The sequence below is a fragment of the Cebus imitator genome, unplaced genomic scaffold, assembly GCF_001604975.1.
Source record: "Cebus imitator isolate Cc_AM_T3 unplaced genomic scaffold, Cebus_imitator-1.0 Scaffold160, whole genome shotgun sequence".
Classification (NCBI taxonomy): Eukaryota; Metazoa; Chordata; class Mammalia; order Primates; family Cebidae; genus Cebus; species Cebus imitator.
Window position 1 is genome coordinate 3,283,420 of NW_016107475.1, and position 18,493 is coordinate 3,301,912.

The window sequence follows — 18,493 nt, forward strand, 5'->3', positions numbered from 1 at the left end:
GACAGGGTTTCACCATGTTGACCAGGATGGTCTCGGTCTCTTGACCTCGTGATCCACCCGCCTCAGCCTCCCAAAGTGCTGGGATTACAGGCGTGAGCCACCGCGCCCGGCCCCAAGCTTTAATTTTCTGACCAAGCTTTGTCTCTCTCCTTTTACTCATTTTGTCTCCATTTTTCTCTTTTCTCTCCTGAATGCAATTTGATTTCTAAAACCAGAGAATAGGGTTTCCAGACTCAGGTCTTATGGGACCAAATGCAAAAGCAGCTTCATATAATTAGATTAGATCTCATGAAAGCGTGGATTGGCAGTGTGTGTATATACACATCTGCTCACAAGCTGTCTTGCTCTGGTGTCTGAAGGCTAGCTGTTCCATACTACAGTAAAGAGCAGAGGCACTCAATTATATGTAAAGCCCCAGGGTCACAAATAACTGCAGCTCCAGCTTCCTGCTGCAAACATTTGGTACCTCTGGCAGGTCACACCAGCTGACTTTGTTTTCCGTGGAGGTACATGTTGAAAACACATCTTGAGCCCAAGCCATTTATGACTTTTGCACCTTGAGTCACATTTGGAAGAAAACAGGCAGCCAGAGCAGCTCAGAGCACAGTGCACTTACTCCCTGTGGTTCAAACCACTTAGTGGTTGAACCGATGAACTCTGTACTTGTGGAACCTTGGAGGGTTGCCTAGAGTGAGCTCTAGACCTGCGTGTGGTAATAATCCAGTAGAGAGTTCCATATCCATGGCTCGGGAAGTCAGGGGTGAAAATCATAGAAAAGCTCTCAGGGATTATCAGGGAAAGGTGAAACGTTTTGAGACTTTTTTGTTTTTTTCTTTTAATAATGTTGAAACCTATCCTAAAATCAGTTAAAACAGTATCTCCATGGGTTTCAAAGTTTGCCGCCTTTTTACATTTGTGACTTTTCAGATCCTCTGATTCTTATTTTGGTAGCTTCTCCTAGAGTTGTCTCTTTCTCTTGACTCCTACTTCTTCTCCTTACATTTATTTCAGGTTACATTAAGAGCATACCACCTGATCTCCCTGCCTCCTCCTCAAGTCCAGATACCTCCCCTGGCCTTAGGGGACTTCCATAGTTCAGTTCTCTTTTTCACCCTTAAACTTTGAAATGTGTTTCCTAGCGATCACCTGACGGCTCTGGTTTATGAATCTAAGATGTTTTCTTCTAACCCCACCTTCTTTTTTCTTATTCTCTGTGAGTCAAATCAGATGGGACACAAAGCACCATTAGATTATAGTGATTCATATTATGCTGTGAATATGCAAGGGGCTAACCTACATGGATCTATAAATAGAAAGTATTGATGAAGTATGTTAGGTGCCGGTACCTACAGGTTGAACACAGCCTCCTTCAAGGTACCACTTCTGGTGAACAGGACAGAAGAAGAGAGGTCAGGTATTTGAAACTCTTTCCGTGAACAGTAACCAGCCCCTGTTGCATATTTATTTCATTGTATGGTTACATTTGATGTCTCAGTCTTTCTAGATTAACAGATGTTTAGAGTATATTTGCTACTCATTTTCTTTCTTTACGGAATTTGCATTCTAGTACTTTGGGGCCTTGTCTCAGGTCACTGAGCTAGTAACTTTCAGAGCTGGGAATTTTGGCTCCCAAGGCCTTTGTCATTTGCTGTGCTACAGGTCATGGTGATGCCAGTGCGAGGCGGGTGCTCAAGCGGCACATGCTTGGTCTGCACACTCTCTTTTTGTTATTGTTGTTGTTTATTTGTACTTTTTTTCAAGGATTCACATGCTTTTTGTGTTTGTGGGGGGCAGCAGGTACTGATCAAGAAGCTCTTAAAAATTAAAATACACCACAAGAGATAGCCTTTTACCCTCAAGATTACATTTATGTAGGCAAGTACAGTATTCAGTATATCTGGTAAATTAGAATGCATGTTCACAGAGTGTAATTGGAAGCTTATTATATATAAAGGTATATTCTAACAGATATCCAAGTGTAACTTAAACTAAAAAAGTCAATATTTGAGCCATGTTCTACATCTTACTGTCAGTGTTAATTGTATACTCTGTTATGATGACCTTAAAACAGTTTGTCGGTAATTATGAGAATTGAGACCACGTTCATAAGGATTAGCAGCTGTGCTGTTCACAGATCTAAATGTATTACTCCTTTCCGGTCGGGGGCAGCATCTTGTTTCCCAGCTGTTAGTGAAGTGCACACACACAGGAGTCCAGAGAAAGAAGGGACTGAGATTTTAATAGTGATTCTTCCATTTAAATGTGCCCTGTGGGAGTTCTGTTTGGTTTTTGGTTTTCCAGCAAGTACTGATGGGATCAGTAAATCAATTTTCCATATACTTGACAGCATATGTTTAAAGTAGTATGTGGGGAGGTGCTTTTTCCACACCAGCCACTCTGTGGATGACTAATTCTGTTTTATAAACCACAGCAGTGTCATTGTTTTCAAACGTTAATGACTTGTCTTATTATTTCTTTGATTTAGTTCTTAAATGTTAGAAAGTAGTAGCATTCAATTCAGGAAATGTTTAATTAGTGTTACATAAGCTGGAGTTCTTAGTGTGTATATTAATCATTTTGCGTCGTGCACAAGTACAGGGATAATCCAAACTGGAAAAGCAATTTTGAAATATCTACTGATCATCTTTGGTCCATGATTGCTGTCCACATGAATGTCCACAGATAGGTAGGTGTCAGGTAGCAGGAGCCCCAGAGGATTTACCAAGAGATCCCTGACTGACTCTTGACTTTGGGCAAATCATTTGAGTATTTTGTCAGTCACCTCCCAGGTCAAATGGCGCTTCATGAAGTCTACCATTTTTTTTTTTTTTTTTTTTTTGACCTGCATTCCTAAGTGATCCAGCTTGGAGAAGACCAGTTAAGTTTTTGCAGTTAGGTTTCTAACCTTTTCTCTGTGCAGTTAGGTTTCTAACCTTTTCTCATATTCACAGAATGCATTTGAATCTTCTAAAATGTATATACGTACTAGTGTTATAAAAGAGAAGCCTGCATGAGATGGTGATGATGAGGATGAACACTTCCATAGCACCCCTCATGCCAGACTCTGTTTTAAGCACTTGTCTGCAGTGAGCCTTCAACTGTGGTGGGGATTAACCATATCCCTGACAAATGCTCCCCTCTTGCCATTGCTGGCATTTGGTTGTGGTTTGTGATCCTTGACCCCTTTGCATCTAGTGAGTCCCGTGGAGTAAACCAAGCCTTCTTCTACTTTTTAGGTATTATTTATCACTGTGATCTTACCAAAGAGGAACTGGAGCCAAGAGTTTTCCGAGAGGTGACTGTAAAAGGAATCGATGCATCTGATTACCAGACAGTCCAGGTATGGAGAATATGATCTCGTTAATGTCAGAGTTAGGGCATCTGACTTTCAGGCTGGACCATTTACACTGCAGCCTATCGGAAGCAGTGGAAGTCATTCATGGTAATACAGACAACAAGTATTTGGAGGCCACACTGTTGATGGGCATTGAGCCAGGCACTCAGGATTCAGCGGTGAGCCGGTGTAGTCCCTTCCCTCCCATAGCCTGCAGGTTCTGCTCCCATGACTGCTACTCTTGACAGGAAGCCAGAGGTTCTTTGTCTTGAGGCTCCTATTGCAACATTTCTGTCTGTGTCAGTCTGCTTACTTGAAAATTGGTTGTGTTCTAGCTCAGGTCTTTTGGTGTTATAAATAACATGGAGATTTGCTCCATGTAAAGTATTGCCTTAAGTGCTGTGAGTCAGTGTTTTTAGTCTGACGTTCATGTGCATTTCTGCATGGCACAGAGTAGACACTCAATAAAAATAAATTAATTAATTGTCATGACACCACAGGTTTCATTTTTGGCCCCCATCTTTTCAGGTTAAGAATCTCCTTTTTTGTTTTTTCAGCTCCCCAAGGGTACTGAGTCTTTCAACAACTGAATCACTGGTTGATGATGATGAGGAATGTCTCTATTCATTTGCAATGAGAGGTCACCAAGTAGGGCACCAGGTGTTTATCAAGGCCCTCCCACCTGGAGGGCTGGACCACACAGGCCACAGATTAGGAATCAGAGCATTGTTTGTGAAGGAAGATTAGAACAAAGAGCACTGGATGTTCCCCACAATGTTTCTGTAAAACTAGGGCATTATTATAGCTTGGTGAATTACCCTTCAATTGTCTAGAAATGGTCTAGATGATATGCTACATCTAGATCATGAATAAAGCTTTGTTTACAGAAACAGGTGGTGGGCTGGATTTGGTGTAGGCCTGTGATTTATCAGCCCCTGTTCTATATCAGCAGTTGGCAAACTGGCCTCCTGTTTTATTGGAGAACACATGCCCATTTGTTTACATATTGCCTGTGGTTGCTTTGGCACTTGAAGTGGTTGCAACAGAAACTCTATGGCCCAGAAGGCCTAAAATATTTAATATGTAGCCTTTAAAAGAAAGTTTGCAGAAGCTTCATCTACGTAAATAGCATTTAAAAGCACAACATTCTTGATAGACTTACAGGGCCTTTGTCAAGAAGCCCCGTCAGACAGGCCTGAAACCTACCTTTGGCAAGTCATTTAACCTTTCTGAAATTTTTTCAACCATAAAGTAGAGATTGATTGTATCTATTTTTTAGGATTCCTGTGGGATGATTAGGAGATAAAGTATATTAAAGATCTGGCAATAGAATATAATCTATTTTTTTTCAATCAACATTAGAAATTAACAGACTTTTAGTTTTCTGTATTTATTTGGCTTACTTCTTGTTAGTTTCGTTTTTGCTGTGAGGCATTGCCTGTAGAGAGATCCTGCAGGGGCCTGCAGCCCCTGTCTGGTGTTTTCCTGGTTCATAAATTCACCCTCATCCTGTATCAGTCTTTTAACATCTGTTCACTTTTAATCTGGCATTCTTTGCCAGATTAAAAGTGAACAGATGGCATTCTTTTCCCTTTTCTCTAATTTGTAGAAAATATGTCCCTATCAGCTATGACATTTGGCCTCTCAGGGCCTAGTTCTGGTCCTTGCCTGGGTTTCCTCAGCAAGGATAGGTGTGCCTCTCTGATTAGGAATGCCAGGGACACCCAGGCAGCACCCAGCAAGTGTTCTTTCCTCTGCTGTCAAGAGCAAAGTCTCAGCTTCCCTAGGTAGGACGGGGCAGGTTTGCCTTTTTCTCCTCCCACAAATATTTAGTACCCAAGTGTAGAATGGCCTTTGGAGTTTGGGGGAAAGGAAGGACCCCTATAATAATGACAGCTGCCGGGGAGGCCGCTTCTTCCAGGGAAATGCCTCTTACTACTTATTATGATTGTTGTGTTTCCCCATTAGATGTCTGGGGTTTTTTTTCTATTCTGATAATGGTAATACTCTTTACAGATGACACACTAGTTACCACCTAATAGGTATTGTTTTCATTTACAAATGAAAAGATAAAACATTACGGCCAAGCAGGTACTTCTGAGGAATGCAGACCTACCAGCCACGGACATAGCAGCCTGAAATGTCCAGGTTAGGCTGAGGAGAACACGTGCTTAGGCGCTGCCAGGTGCCTGTGTCACTGGAAAACTCCCAGAATTTCCCTGGACCTGGTTCTCCATTTCTCAAAGAAAACTTCTGGCATTGAGCCTCTTACTTACAATTTTTTATTTGTACTGCTGTAATAAGAGGAATGAAAAGATTCATGGTAAATATTTAAACAGTAACTGGACAACAAATCTGAATGCATTGCGCTTCATTTCCATATTTAGAAAATGTAATTTTGCCCATAAACAGTGTGTAGCCCCTGTGTATAATGCCAATAGAAGACATTTTATCTACTGATTATATACCTTATACATGTCGTACTATTATTAAAATAGAATTCTTTCATTGTGTAAAAGGTGCCTTTGAGACACAGTATGATGTCACAACACCATTGACTTGTATGGCTTAAAATCTGTTTTGCAGTGGTTTAGATTCAAGTGTATGTATGCAACAGAGCTTTGACATGCAATGAGAGCATGACAGATGTTCTCACATTTTGATAGGCTCTTGGCAGCATTGCCAACAATGACCTACCATGGTAAAAAGCAGACCCCAGAGAGGTATTTGTGGATGAATGGAAAGCATCTAAACGGTGTGTAGTAGCAACCACATTTTTGTTTCTGTTATATTTTATTTTCATTTTCCATCACTTTAGGATAATGTTACATTTGATTCCACTTGACCCTGGGGTTTATATTTACTCCATAGGTGACTTAAAAAAGAGTATCTCCCAGGCTGTCTGTCATTCCTTTGTTCATTCTGTGAGGCATATTATTATTTGGATGTGAATACTGCAGCACAGATGACTCTGCATGGTTGGTCAACATTAATTAATGGTGGTTATGACCAAGAACCTCTTTTAATGGTACTGCCTACCTGGTGTTGTAGCTGATAAAATAGACCAGCCAAGGAGAAGGAGAAGGGCTGAAGAAACATACGGCTAAATGAGCCACAGAGTGCTCCTCTTTGTGTGATCTGTTAACATATTCTCTCAAGACCCTGAGCATCTCAGCTGGGAAGGTGAAGGGTCTGGTGTCATATTTTACAGACACAGAACAGAGCTGCTGTCTGTATAGCCTTTATCCATTCCTGATTATAGCTGTGGGTAGAAAATTGATTTGTACCAGAAATACGGTTTTGAAAATCTGATCCTAGAAACACTGCCAGTTTCTCTTCTGATCTGGAACACAGTAAGAATTCAGTTTTAGATAGGTTTATCAAATTTGTAGTTGATTAAGTTTTATCTTGCTTTTTATTGTGAATGACACAACCACATAATATTGATTAGAACCTGTGCATCATTGTCTTTTAAAAAGTAGTTGAAATATTGAACATAGAAATTATATTTTTAAAACAGATTTGGTGGTAAGTGAATTTACCTGAAAAATCTGTCTACATTTACAATCAGCAAAACGTTCCATTTTAAACAAAATGAAGTAATAGGGAAATGGTAGTTAAATGTAGCCTATCAGTAATATTTATATCATGATATTCAATGCCAGGTACTGTTTGAATTCAGGGAAAGTCCAGAGATAAGCACTGCCCTGGGAAATTTAGTCTGACTGGAAAGCTGAAACAGAGAGATCTGAAAAGATGGAAGAACCCAAGGATGTTACCAGAGTGGTCAGGGGAAAGGCATAGGCTTCAGTCAGTGCTGTGGTGTCAGAGGCCATCCCAGCTGGGGTAAAGTAGGAAGCCTTCACAGGAGGGATGGAAGTTGGGCAGGGCTTTGAGGCAATGGGTGTTTTTATAATTCCCAATTCACCACTGAGATTCCTGAACAGTTTTACTGCCGCCTTTTGTTCAAAGACTGCTTCTGCCTTTTTTGTTACAGTAAATTCAAGAAAATAATCATCCTACCCTCAGTACCCTGTGCGATGGTTGCCTGTGGCACCTGTCTGTGGATGGAATAGTGTACTGTGGTTGAACGGGGTGTCACAAAGGAATGTAATGTAGCAGAAATACACTTTGATTCCTCAGTTTCATCTTTGTTCAGCCAGCTAGAGATTGACTTTTCTTCTTTCAAAATGAGACAAAATGTATAGACCTGAAAAGAACAGTTAACTGAGCATAAACCCCAAATCAACTCCATTAACAAATGTCTACATTTATAAGAGAAAATTAAGAGAATCCAAGTACTCCCATTTTAAGGAGGGGAGCAAACTTAATATAAGGGAAAAATAGTAAAGATTTTATAAGTAGTTAACATTGATTTTATTATCTTTACTCTTGTTCTCTTATACTTGATAGGAATTTGGCTTTTCTGGGGATTACCTGCTATAGTGCATATGAAACATCAATAATATCCCTAAGGCGGTTTGCTTTGCAGCTGAGCCAAAATGCTAAAGTAAGAAGATTTTTGCTTTTTTGAGACAGTCTCACTCTGTCGCCAGGCTGGAGTGCAGGGATGCCATCTCGGCTCACTGAAACCTCTGCCTCCCTGGTTCCAGCAATTCTCCTGCCTTAGCCTCCTGAGTAGCTGGGATTGCAGGCACATGACACCATGCCAAGCTAATTTTTTTGTATTTTTTTTTTTTTTTTTTTAGTAGAGACAGGGTTTCACTATGTTGGCCAGGATGGTCTCAATCTCTTGACCTCATGATCCACCTACCTCAGCCTCCCAAAGTGCTAGGATTACAGGCGTGAGCCACCCCGCCTGGCTAAAGTAAGAAGATTCTTTGGGTTTACCAACATGCCTTGGGGTGGAGGGAGTGGGATATTTTTTTTCCCTTTAATTCAGATTTTTCTAATCTTAGTGATAGCTGATTTGTGGTTGCTAGCATATCGGCTTTGCCATTTAAAGCATATATATATATATATATATATATATATATATATATAAACATTATTAGTGTTTTAATACTCATTAACATCTGCGCCGAGTTCATGAAATGTGCAGCTTTTGAGTGTTGACTCATTCACATCCTTGGTGAGCTGACTATTGAATGAATGGTAATGTCTTCCCACTCATCATATGTGTTCATGTGATTGAGTAATAGGTAAGAAATTTTAAGAACATTTTAGTGAAGAGTGAATGGGCACCATTTTCAAAAAGAAACTTTTTGAGGGGTCGCTGTGCTTTTTCATGTGATTAGGAAACTGCTCAAATTGGTATCAGTTCTTGACGATTTATTGCCTGTTTGTGTTATTTTTGATATCATGCTTCATGGCAACATATTTTACATTAGAATTTCCTGCGTCATGCAGGCATTCTAGATTGGGAGCATAATATTCGTATTCAGAGTGTACATATTTATGTCCCTTTCTCCTTCTCTCGATACCAGCTATGTAAAAGTAACTGGACTCTGGAAGATAAGTCAGTTTTCTTGCTGTCTTCTAATAGAGAAGTTATGTGGCCCAAATCAGTAGTTGCTGCAGTCTCTACTTCACTGTACATAAATTCTCTTCCATGTCTAAAAGAGGACACTACTTTGCAGCAACGTGCAACTATGTAATCTATGATATGTGGTGAATGAGTACGTGTCATCTGGCTTATAAAGATGTTTGTTAGGAGGTAACATGCAGTCTATCTGCTTATGTCTTACTGATGAAAACATAACTCATACTTGGTTGCAAAGAGGTTTGAAATGTAGTTTTATTCCCAGGAAGAAAAAAAAAATGTGGCCAGCTAAAAATTAGGGCCTTTTAATCAAGGAAACGAGGAATAGAGAGATACTGGGGGAAAACTAGCAGTCTGGCACACAAAGCAAAACAGGCCTTCAGCAAGAGCATTTTGGGATAGACCCTCTGAGATCAGGGCACCCCAATGCCACCTGGTGACTAGGTACCTAAGTCTCAGGATCAGGGTTGGAAAAATGCTGGCTCCAAAGAAATGGAATTTTCAGATACTATAATTGTTGACAGCAGAAATCACATATTACAAAGACAGAAGCACCTGTTAAGGAGGCACTCCTCCCATGAAGAAAGAAATTTAATACCATTTCTAGAACATGGAATGTGATGCAAGCATATGGGAATATTAAGTTGAACATTAAGTTGAACTCTGAGGGATTGCCTGGCACGGTGAGGATGCTGGGTAAGCTAGTGTCCAGATGGCTCTCCAGGTGTTTGATTCTCTGCCAAGTCAGCGTCTTGCCTGGGATGATCAACTCCCAACCACCCTCCTGCACAGTCCCTGAGCAGATGTGGACACAGTCCATCCTTGCGCCTGCTGTTTGGAATGGAAGCATGGTACAAACCCACCCACAGAAAGGTGGTCAGGTCCCTAATTTCATAGCTGTTTCCTTTGCTTTTTCCTGGTGGTATGTTTTTCCACTAATATGATTGTGGCCTCAGGACAAGTTATATGCCTTCCAATTCCATGTACATTAGAGTTCATCTAATAGAACCCTCTTATTTTACAGGCAAAGAAATTAAAATTCAATCAGTGTAAGTTTATTAACAGAAGTTACACTGTTAACAATTGACAGAGCCAAGACTAGAACTTACAACTCCAGATCTGTGCTAACCCTGCACATTTTGTTATCAAGATAAGTTATTCTCTCTATAGATCAGGGTTTTTGTTTTCACCTCTAAAATAAACATATTAGCCAGGCACAGTGCATTACACCTGAAATCCCAGCACTTTGAGAGGCTGGTGCAGGAAGATCACTTGAGACCAAGAGTCCAAGACTAGCCTGGATAACATAGCAAGACTGTATTTCTACCAAAAAAAAAAAAAAAAATTTATTAGCCGGGCATGGTGGTATACAACAGTAGTACTAGCCACTCGGGAGGCTGAGGCAGGAAGATCATTTGAGCCCAGGAGTTCAAGCTTACAGTGAGCTATGATTGTGCCACTGCACTCCAGTGAGACCCTGTCTTAAAAAAAAAATTAAATAAATTAGACTAAATGGCCTCTAAATCCCTAAGCTCTCTTACCTCTAGAATGTATAGTTTCTATACCGTGGAAGTGTCTCGTGAGTGCTTTGTAGATCCTTATAGAGCCTATTAGATAACAATATTCTATGTAAAAGGGGAGATAATGAGGGACCACAAGTTTATATTTTTATGGTTTGTAACTGTGATTTATGGTTTCTTGTGACTTGTTTTATAAATAATTTTTAATAGTAAATATTTTATGAATTTTAATGTTCCCTTCTTTCTGCTTGTTACATATTAATGGAGATTTTACTGCCTTTTCCATTTGTTTATTTATGTTATATATAGGCATACTTCATTTTATTTTGCTTCATTGTATTGTACTTTGCAGATTGCTCATTTTTTAAAAACCAAAGGTTTGAAGCAAGCCTGTGTTGAACACCATTTTCCCAACAGCATGTGCTCACTTTCTGTCACATTTTGATAATTCTCACAATGTTTCAAGCTTTTTCGTTATTGTGTCTGTTAGGATCTGTAATCAGTGAGCTTTGATGTGACTGCTGGAATTGTTTTGGGGCATCACGAATGTGCTCATAGAAGATGGTGAACTTAATTGAAAAATGCTGTGTGTGTTCTGACTGCTCCGCCCATTGGCTATACTCTCATCCCTCTCCCTCTCCCTCTCCTCAGACTACCCTATTCCCTGAGACATAATAGTGTTAAAATTAGGCCAGGTAATAACCCAGATGTTCAAATGCAAGGAGAACACACACATCTCTCACTGTAAATCCAAAGCTAGAAATTATCACACTTAGTGAGGAAGGTATGTCAAAAGCCAAGACAGGCCAAAAACTAGGCCTCCTGTAGTCACAACAGTTAGCCAAGTTGTGAATGCAAAGGAAAAGTTCTTGAAAGAAATGAAAAGTGCTATACCAGTGAACACATGAATGATAAGAAAGCAAAACAGCATTGTTGCTGATAGAAAGTTTGAGGGGTCTGGAGAGAAGATGAAACCAGCTGCAACCTTCCCTTAAGCCGGGGCTTAATCCCTAGCAAGGCTCTAACTCTCTCCAGTTCTGTGAAGGCTAAAAAACGTGAGAAAGCTGCGGAACAACATTAGGGAGCTAGCGGAGGTTGGTTCGTGAAGTTTAAGGAAAGAAGCCATCTGCATAACATAAATTCAAGGTGGAGCAGTACGTGCTAATGTAGAAGCTGCAGCAAGTTATCCTGAAGATCTAGCTAAAGTAATTGATGAAGGTGGCTGCCCTAAAACATGTTCAATGTAGGCAGAACAGCCTTCTGTTGGAAGAAAATGCCATCTAGGAGTTTCCTAGCTAAAGAGAAGTCTGCCTGGCTTCGGGGTTCCAAAGTTTCAAAGGACAGGTTGATTCTATTAAGGGCCAATGCAGCTGGTGATTTTAAGTTGAAGCCAATGCACATTTACCATTCTTAAAATCCTAGGGCCCTTAAGAACTGTGCTAAATTAGCTTGGCACAGTGACTCAAGCCTGTCATCCCAATGTTTAAGGAGACCAAGGCAGTAGGAACTCTTGGGCCAGGAGCTCAAGATGAGCTTGGCATTGTGGTGAGACCCCATACAAAATTTCTTTACAAAAAATGTAAAAATTAGCCAGGTATGGTAGCATGTACCTGTAGTCCTAGCTCCTTAAGAGGCTAAGGCAGGAGGATCACTTGAGGTCAGAGGCTCAAGGCTGCAGTGAGCCATGATTGCACCACTGCACTGCAGCCTGGGCGACAGAGTAAGACTTTGTCTCTAAAACAGAAAAAAAAAAAAGAAATGTGTTGAATTCACTCTGCCTGTGCTCTAGAAATGGCCTGATGACAGCACATCTGTTTACAGTGGTTTACTGAATCTTTTAAGCCTACTGTTGAGACCTACTGCTTAGAACAATTCCTTTCCTAATATTACTGCTCACTGACAATGCACCTAGTCACCCAAGAGCTCTGATGGAGCTGTACAAAGGGATTAATGTTATGTTTATGCCTGCTGACACAGTATCCATTCTGCAGCCCATGTATGAAGGAGTAATTTTGACTTTCAAATCTTACTATTTAAGAAATACATTTGTAAGGCTATAGCTGCCATACATTGTGATTCCTCTGATGGATCTGGGCAGAGTAAATTGAAAACCTTCTGGAAAGGATCTACCATTCTAGATGCCATGAGGAACATTTATGATTCATGGGAGAAGGTCAAAATATCAACATTAAAAGGAGTTTGAAAGAAGTTGATTCCTTGAAGAAGATGACTTTGAGGGATTCAGGACCTCAATGGAGGAAGTCACTGCAGATGTGAAAACAGCAAGAGATCTAGAATTAGAAGTGGAGTTTGAAGATGTGACTGAATTGCTGCAATCTAATGATCAAACTTGAATGGATGAGGAGTTTCCTTCTTACGAATGAGCAAAAAAAAATTGGTTTCTTGAGATGGAATCTATTCCTGCTACAGATGCTGTGAACATTGTTGAAATGACAACAAAGAATTTAGAATATTCCATAAACTCCATTGATAAATCAGTGGCAGGGCTTGAGAGGCTTGACTCCAATTTTGAAAGAAATTCTACTGTGGGCAAAATGCCATCAAACAGCATTGCATGTTGCAGAAGTCTTTCATGAAAGGAAGAGTCAGTGTGGCAAACTTCATTGTTGTTTTAAGAAATTGCCACAGCAACCCCAGCCTTCAGCAACCACCATTCCAATCATCAGCAGTCATCAACATCGAGGCAAGACCTGCCTCCACCAGAAAAAAGATTACAACTCACTGAAGACTCAGATGGTCATTAGCATTTTATAGCAATAAAGTATTTTTAAATTAAGTACATTTTTAAACAGACATATGCTATTGCTTTGTACACTAGTGTAAGCAGAACTTTTATATATACTGGGAAACCAAAAGTGTGTGTGACTTTCTCTTTTGTGATACTTGCTTTATTGTAGTGGCCTGGACCTGAACTACAATATTTATGAGGTGTGCCTGTGTAAACACGCACTTAGAATTTTATTCAAGTCTTAACGTTGGTCACCATGTGGCAGTTTGAACCCCCATTTGAAAATACATTCAGAAATAAAATAAAACTTTATTTACTCTTTCGGTTTTGTCATCTTTGATGGACTTCTCCCAGGATCTTATTCAGGGATTGGCATTCCTGCCAACACTGGCACCAGCCAGCTTCTAACTCAAATTCAGAATAATATTCACAGATCTATTTTGGAAACTGTAGCCCAAGACCTCTGCCCCTTGTGCGGTGAATCTAGATAGCCCTTCTGTGTTCAAAGCAGGTGATTTTTCTACCTGCAGGGTTACATCTGTCCCAGTGTCTGTCACCCTATTTCTGTCTTCTTAATAGGTGATGGTAGACAAAGAATAGGATTCACAGGCCATCCAGAAACACAAGTGTGATCACTGTTTAGATGTGCTCTGCCTAGAGAAGCCTTGGCAGGAAAGAGTTGGGGGTCATCTTTTCGTGCTTTTCTTAAACCCTAGGGGCAACATTTTAGGTTACCAGCTACTCAGCTGTCTTTGGCTTCCTGGTAGTCTTTTAGAACAAAAGGAGAGGAGAGACAATAGAAGCTTCGTGTGGGCTGTCCACCTGCTACAGAGATTTCTTCCCTCTCCCCTCCCCCCCCGCCCCCGCCACTCTGCTTTGCCTGGAGTTACACTGATGGTCCATGGGTGATGGCTGAGTAAAAATAGACCCAGTGCTGGGGATATTCCATTATCTCCCTGAAGGAAAAGCCATTACTGGCATTACTGTCATTGGTCTGTGAAGGAGGGAGGAAAAAATTTCCATCTCCACAAGCGTAGTCTTTTGATTTGGATTAATTGTACCTTGACCTGGGTTTAGGGAGGTAGACTGGATTTATCTGTTCACACTCTATGCTGACTGTATGTAAGATATAGATAGAATTGTTGTCATAGTTATAAAAATGGTAGTATAATATCGTGAAGTGTAAGGCATTGTGAGAGTACCTCGTAGAGACACATGCAGGTTCCTTTTCATTGTCTGTTGGGTACGTGCTCCTCCACACAACTTTCTATGCCCTTCTTCATCCTGCCCCAGAGCCGCCCCATAGCCCAGGACCACCATATTCAGACTCGCCTCTGGCTCGTCTCTCCATGACCCGTCCTGGTTCTGCTCATTTTTCTTTACTATTTTCTGAAATTCCACACATCCTTCAGTATTCATCCAAATGCCAGCTCTCCTGTAGAAGCCTGTCTTCTTGCTCCTGCCCCGGGGAGCTCAGTGTAAAGCAAAAGACGGGGAAAGAGGACATTCAGCTGTTAGATTAAAATACAGCATGGATGTGCGCCCATGTTCTCAGTACAAAAATGCAGTGCTTCAGAGGTGAATTGTCCTGAGAAGCGGTGCTGGCTTCTCTGTTTCAGGCTGTCACAATTAAACAGTTGAGTACTCTGAGGTAGTTACTTCTGGGTCTTCTTGTAGAAATTGATATAAAACACTGTGGTTTTGTTAAGACACTCGAGAAAGCTTCATCATTTATGTTGGTTCATGTCTCAAAGAAATTTAAATCATCTTCTCAGGCTGAATTGATAAATGCAACCCATTTTAATTCTGTCTTTAAGAGCATCTACCAGGTAGTTCTGGATCAAGTAATAGATGACTCCTTGTGTCCTTCGAGCTTCTATGTGTGTACGTTTGTATACATTTGTCTGCATAGAAGTAGCCATAAACCTTAATATACGCATACAAGCATGTCTTTAAACAGCATGTTTCTTCTTTTAAATCTCAGTTCAGGTAGAGGATGGCTATGAAACTGAACTTAAAATAGAAAATTATTTAGGCTGCAAGTGAAAAATCATTATGTGCTACCTACATCTGGAGCCGTAAGTTTTCTGTTTTGCCTAGGATATATCTAATTCAACTCCAGAATTTAATATGTATATAGCTAATTTAAGTATTTGGAAGATACTGGGAAAGAGTATAATCTGAACTGTGGATGGCATATTGTTTGCAATTGTGCAGATTTCATTGTGTTGGAAGTGCCGACTTTGACACCACTGCTCAGAATCCTTAGAGATAAGAGCAGCGAAGGAGTACTCTGGGATTCCTAAAGCTCACCTGTTTGGATTTACAATTCATTTATCTCTATGTATGGCTGCCTTTTCTTACCTTTTCTCAGAAATTCTCTATCAGCATTGATGGGTGGAGGTGGGATGCAGAAGAACACCTTTCATTCATCCTGTCACTGTGTTTTTATTAAGAATGTACCATGTGTCAAGCATTGTGCTAAACACTGGGAATGTAGCAGTGGCCTGAAGAGAGGTTGTCTTTGCCCTTATGAGAAATACAGACAAAAACAAGTGAACAGAAAATAAATGTCAGCATTGCAAGTTGGGAGAAGAGCTGTACATGAAATAAACAAAGACTGTAGCCGAGAATGACAGAGGGTCCCATGTGGCTTGAGTGGTCATGGAAGAGTTCCCCTGAGTTTTCATTTAAATGGAAACCTAAAGGCTCAGAGGGAACTAACCACGTGAAATTGGGGGACAGGCAGCTCGGAATGTTAAAGCAAAGGCCCTGAGAACAAAGCACTTGGTCTCAGAGAGGACCTGAGAAAAACCCAGTGAGTAAGGGGGAAGTGGATGAAGGGCAGCGGGGAAGGCAGAGAGCCTCATGGCCGTGTTAGGGATGTCACATTAATTCCCAGTGTGATGGGAGTCACTGCAGAGTTTTATACTGGAGAGCGACATGGTTCTGATGTAAGAAAATCATTCTCCATTTTGTGGAGAACAGATTAGAGGAGGTGATAAGGAAGTAGAGAGAGCAGGTGGACATTGGTAGCAGTAGACCAGATAAGAGATAAGATGACCTGGGCTAGAGTAGGGACTGTGGACAAGGCAGGCTGGTGAGTTTGTAATATACCTGGAAGGTAGAATTGCGAAGGTACTCTAAGGGATTGCATGTTGGTGGGCTGAGAGAAAAGGATGCATGAGATTTTGAATCTGAGAAACTGGTACCATTTATCAATGCGTTGGCAGTGGGTTGTGAAGGATGAGATTAGGAGGATAAATACTTTGAACTTGTTAAGTTTTTGGTACATGTTAAATGTCATCCTAGTGGCAATGTCAAATAGGGAGTTAGATATTTGAATCTCATGCTCAAAGGAGAGATGTGAGTTTTAAGTGGGAATCTTTAGCATAAATATGTTTCTTAAACCCAGGGACAAGGGTAAAGTCACATGCAGAGCATATAAAGAGTACAGAAGGCTCAGGACTGAGCTTGGGGGAGCCCCACATCTAGTGGGGTTCAGCTGCAGGAGGAAGAGCCCGCAAAGAAGCATGAGAAGCAGTGGCCAGGGAGGTGAGCGCTAAACCCACAGAGACCTCACCAGGTAGAGCAGGAAATCCAGGAAAGGGGATTAAAAGAAGGGAGTGGCAGGCAACACCCAGTGCTGATGGTTGGGTAAATGAGGAAGGAAGAGGAGTTCTTGGATTTGGCAAGGTGGATTGTTGGTGATACTGATAAGAGCCCTTTCAGTAAGTAGTGGGGCAGACAAGGGCTGAACAGGGTATATCAGGAAAGACAAGGAAGGAGAAGGTAGATGATTTTATCACTCACTGGTTTCTTTATGAGTAGGTGTGATTGAAGATGGGGAGAATTAGCTATGCTTTTACACATTTTTTAATGGCGTTTTTGCTAGTTAAAATAATCTTGTATTAATGGTATGGTGTAAAAAGCTTAAATTAGGGGCCGGGCACGGTGGCTCACGCCTGTAATCCCAGCACTTTGGGAGGCCGAGGCGGGTGGATTACAAGGTCAGGAGATAGAGATCATCCTGGCTAACACCTGAAACCCCGCCTCTACTAAAAATACAAAAAAAAATTAGCCAGGCGTGGTGGCACTCGGCTGTGGTCCCAGCTACTTGGGAGGCTGAGGCAGGAGAAGCACTTGGACCTGGGAGGCAGAGGTCTCTGTGAGCGGAGATCGCGCCACTGCACTCCAGCCTGGGCAACAGAGTGAGACTTCATCTCAGGAAAAAAAAAAAAAAATAAAAAAAAAAAAAAAAAAAAAAAAAAAAAAAAAAGCTTATATTAAAAATATTTACATTTTTTAAGAAAAATACAATTCCTGGTACATTAATTATCTCTGACTTTTAACAGCTGTGGTTTACATCCTGTTCCCACTCTCTCTCTTCTTCAGATTACTTTTCAAATTTGACCTTTTATTCCTGTAGAATAACCTGTACAGCTGTGCTAAGAAAACCTATTTTAAAAAATCGACCTGGCACAGTGGCTCATGCCTGTAATCCCAGCACTTTGGGAGGCCGAGGCACGTGGATCACGAGGTCAAGGGACCAGTACCATCCTGGCCAACATGGTGAAACCCCATCTCTACTAAAAATACGAAAATTAGGTGGGCATGGTGGCACGTGCCTGTAGTCCCAGCTTCTTGGGAGGCGGAGGCAAGAGAATCACTTGAACCCGGGAAGTGGAGGTTGCAGTGAGCCCAAGGTTGCACCACTGCATTCCAGCCTGGTGACAAAGCAAGACTCTATCTCAAAAAAAAAAAAAAAAAAAATCTTAGTTATATAAAACTTATTTTACCAACAGGGCTTTTCACAGCATTTGTGTCATTAAGGTCGGGACCAGGGAGAAGGTAGGAAAGGGGAAGAAAATAGGCCCCATAGAATTAAAAGTTGCATGGGACATGTTAAAGTGACAGAAACTAGATTGCCCTGGTGCACTGACGGGTTGGTCTAGAGGGAGGGAATCACTCCAGGAATCAAGCTCCTTGAGAAGTGGAGGGGAGCAACAGCCCTAAGAGGAAGGTTTGGCCTTCACAGGAGAAGGCGCATTTTCTGTGTTCTGTGGGGAGGGAAGAAAGAGAATGAGTGTCCCAGGAGTGCCTGGGGGCTTCAGTGCAGGGAATCCAAACATCAGCTCCTTGCTCTCCTTCTGTGAGACCTCTTAGTCCCTGAATTCTCCATCTGCTTACTTATTTTTTCTTTCAAACAATTTTTGAGTTTCAACTTAAAAAAAAAAGTAGTTTTCCAGCCTGGTCAACATGGTAAAACCCAGTCTCTATTAAATATACAAAAATTAGCCAGATGTGGTGGCACATGCCTGTAATCCCAGTTACTCAGGAGGCTGAGACCAGAGAATTGCTTGAACCCTGGAGGCAGAGGTTGTAAT

At 41.1% G+C, this 18,493-nt stretch overlaps 1 protein-coding gene across 2 annotated transcripts in view; it reads left to right on the plus strand.

Moving 5' to 3' along the window:
• LOC108314744 (prolyl endopeptidase) overlaps positions 1–18,493 on the plus strand; it is a 126,598-nt gene that overhangs the window by 75,833 nt on the left and 32,272 nt on the right. For both annotated transcript variants that reach the window (XM_017543770.2, XM_037743963.1), the window contains one exon: positions 3,237–3,340. In XM_017543770.2, the coding sequence (XP_017399259.1) occupies positions 3,237–3,340 (104 nt within the window). The remainder of the gene's footprint in view (positions 1–3,236; positions 3,341–18,493) is intronic.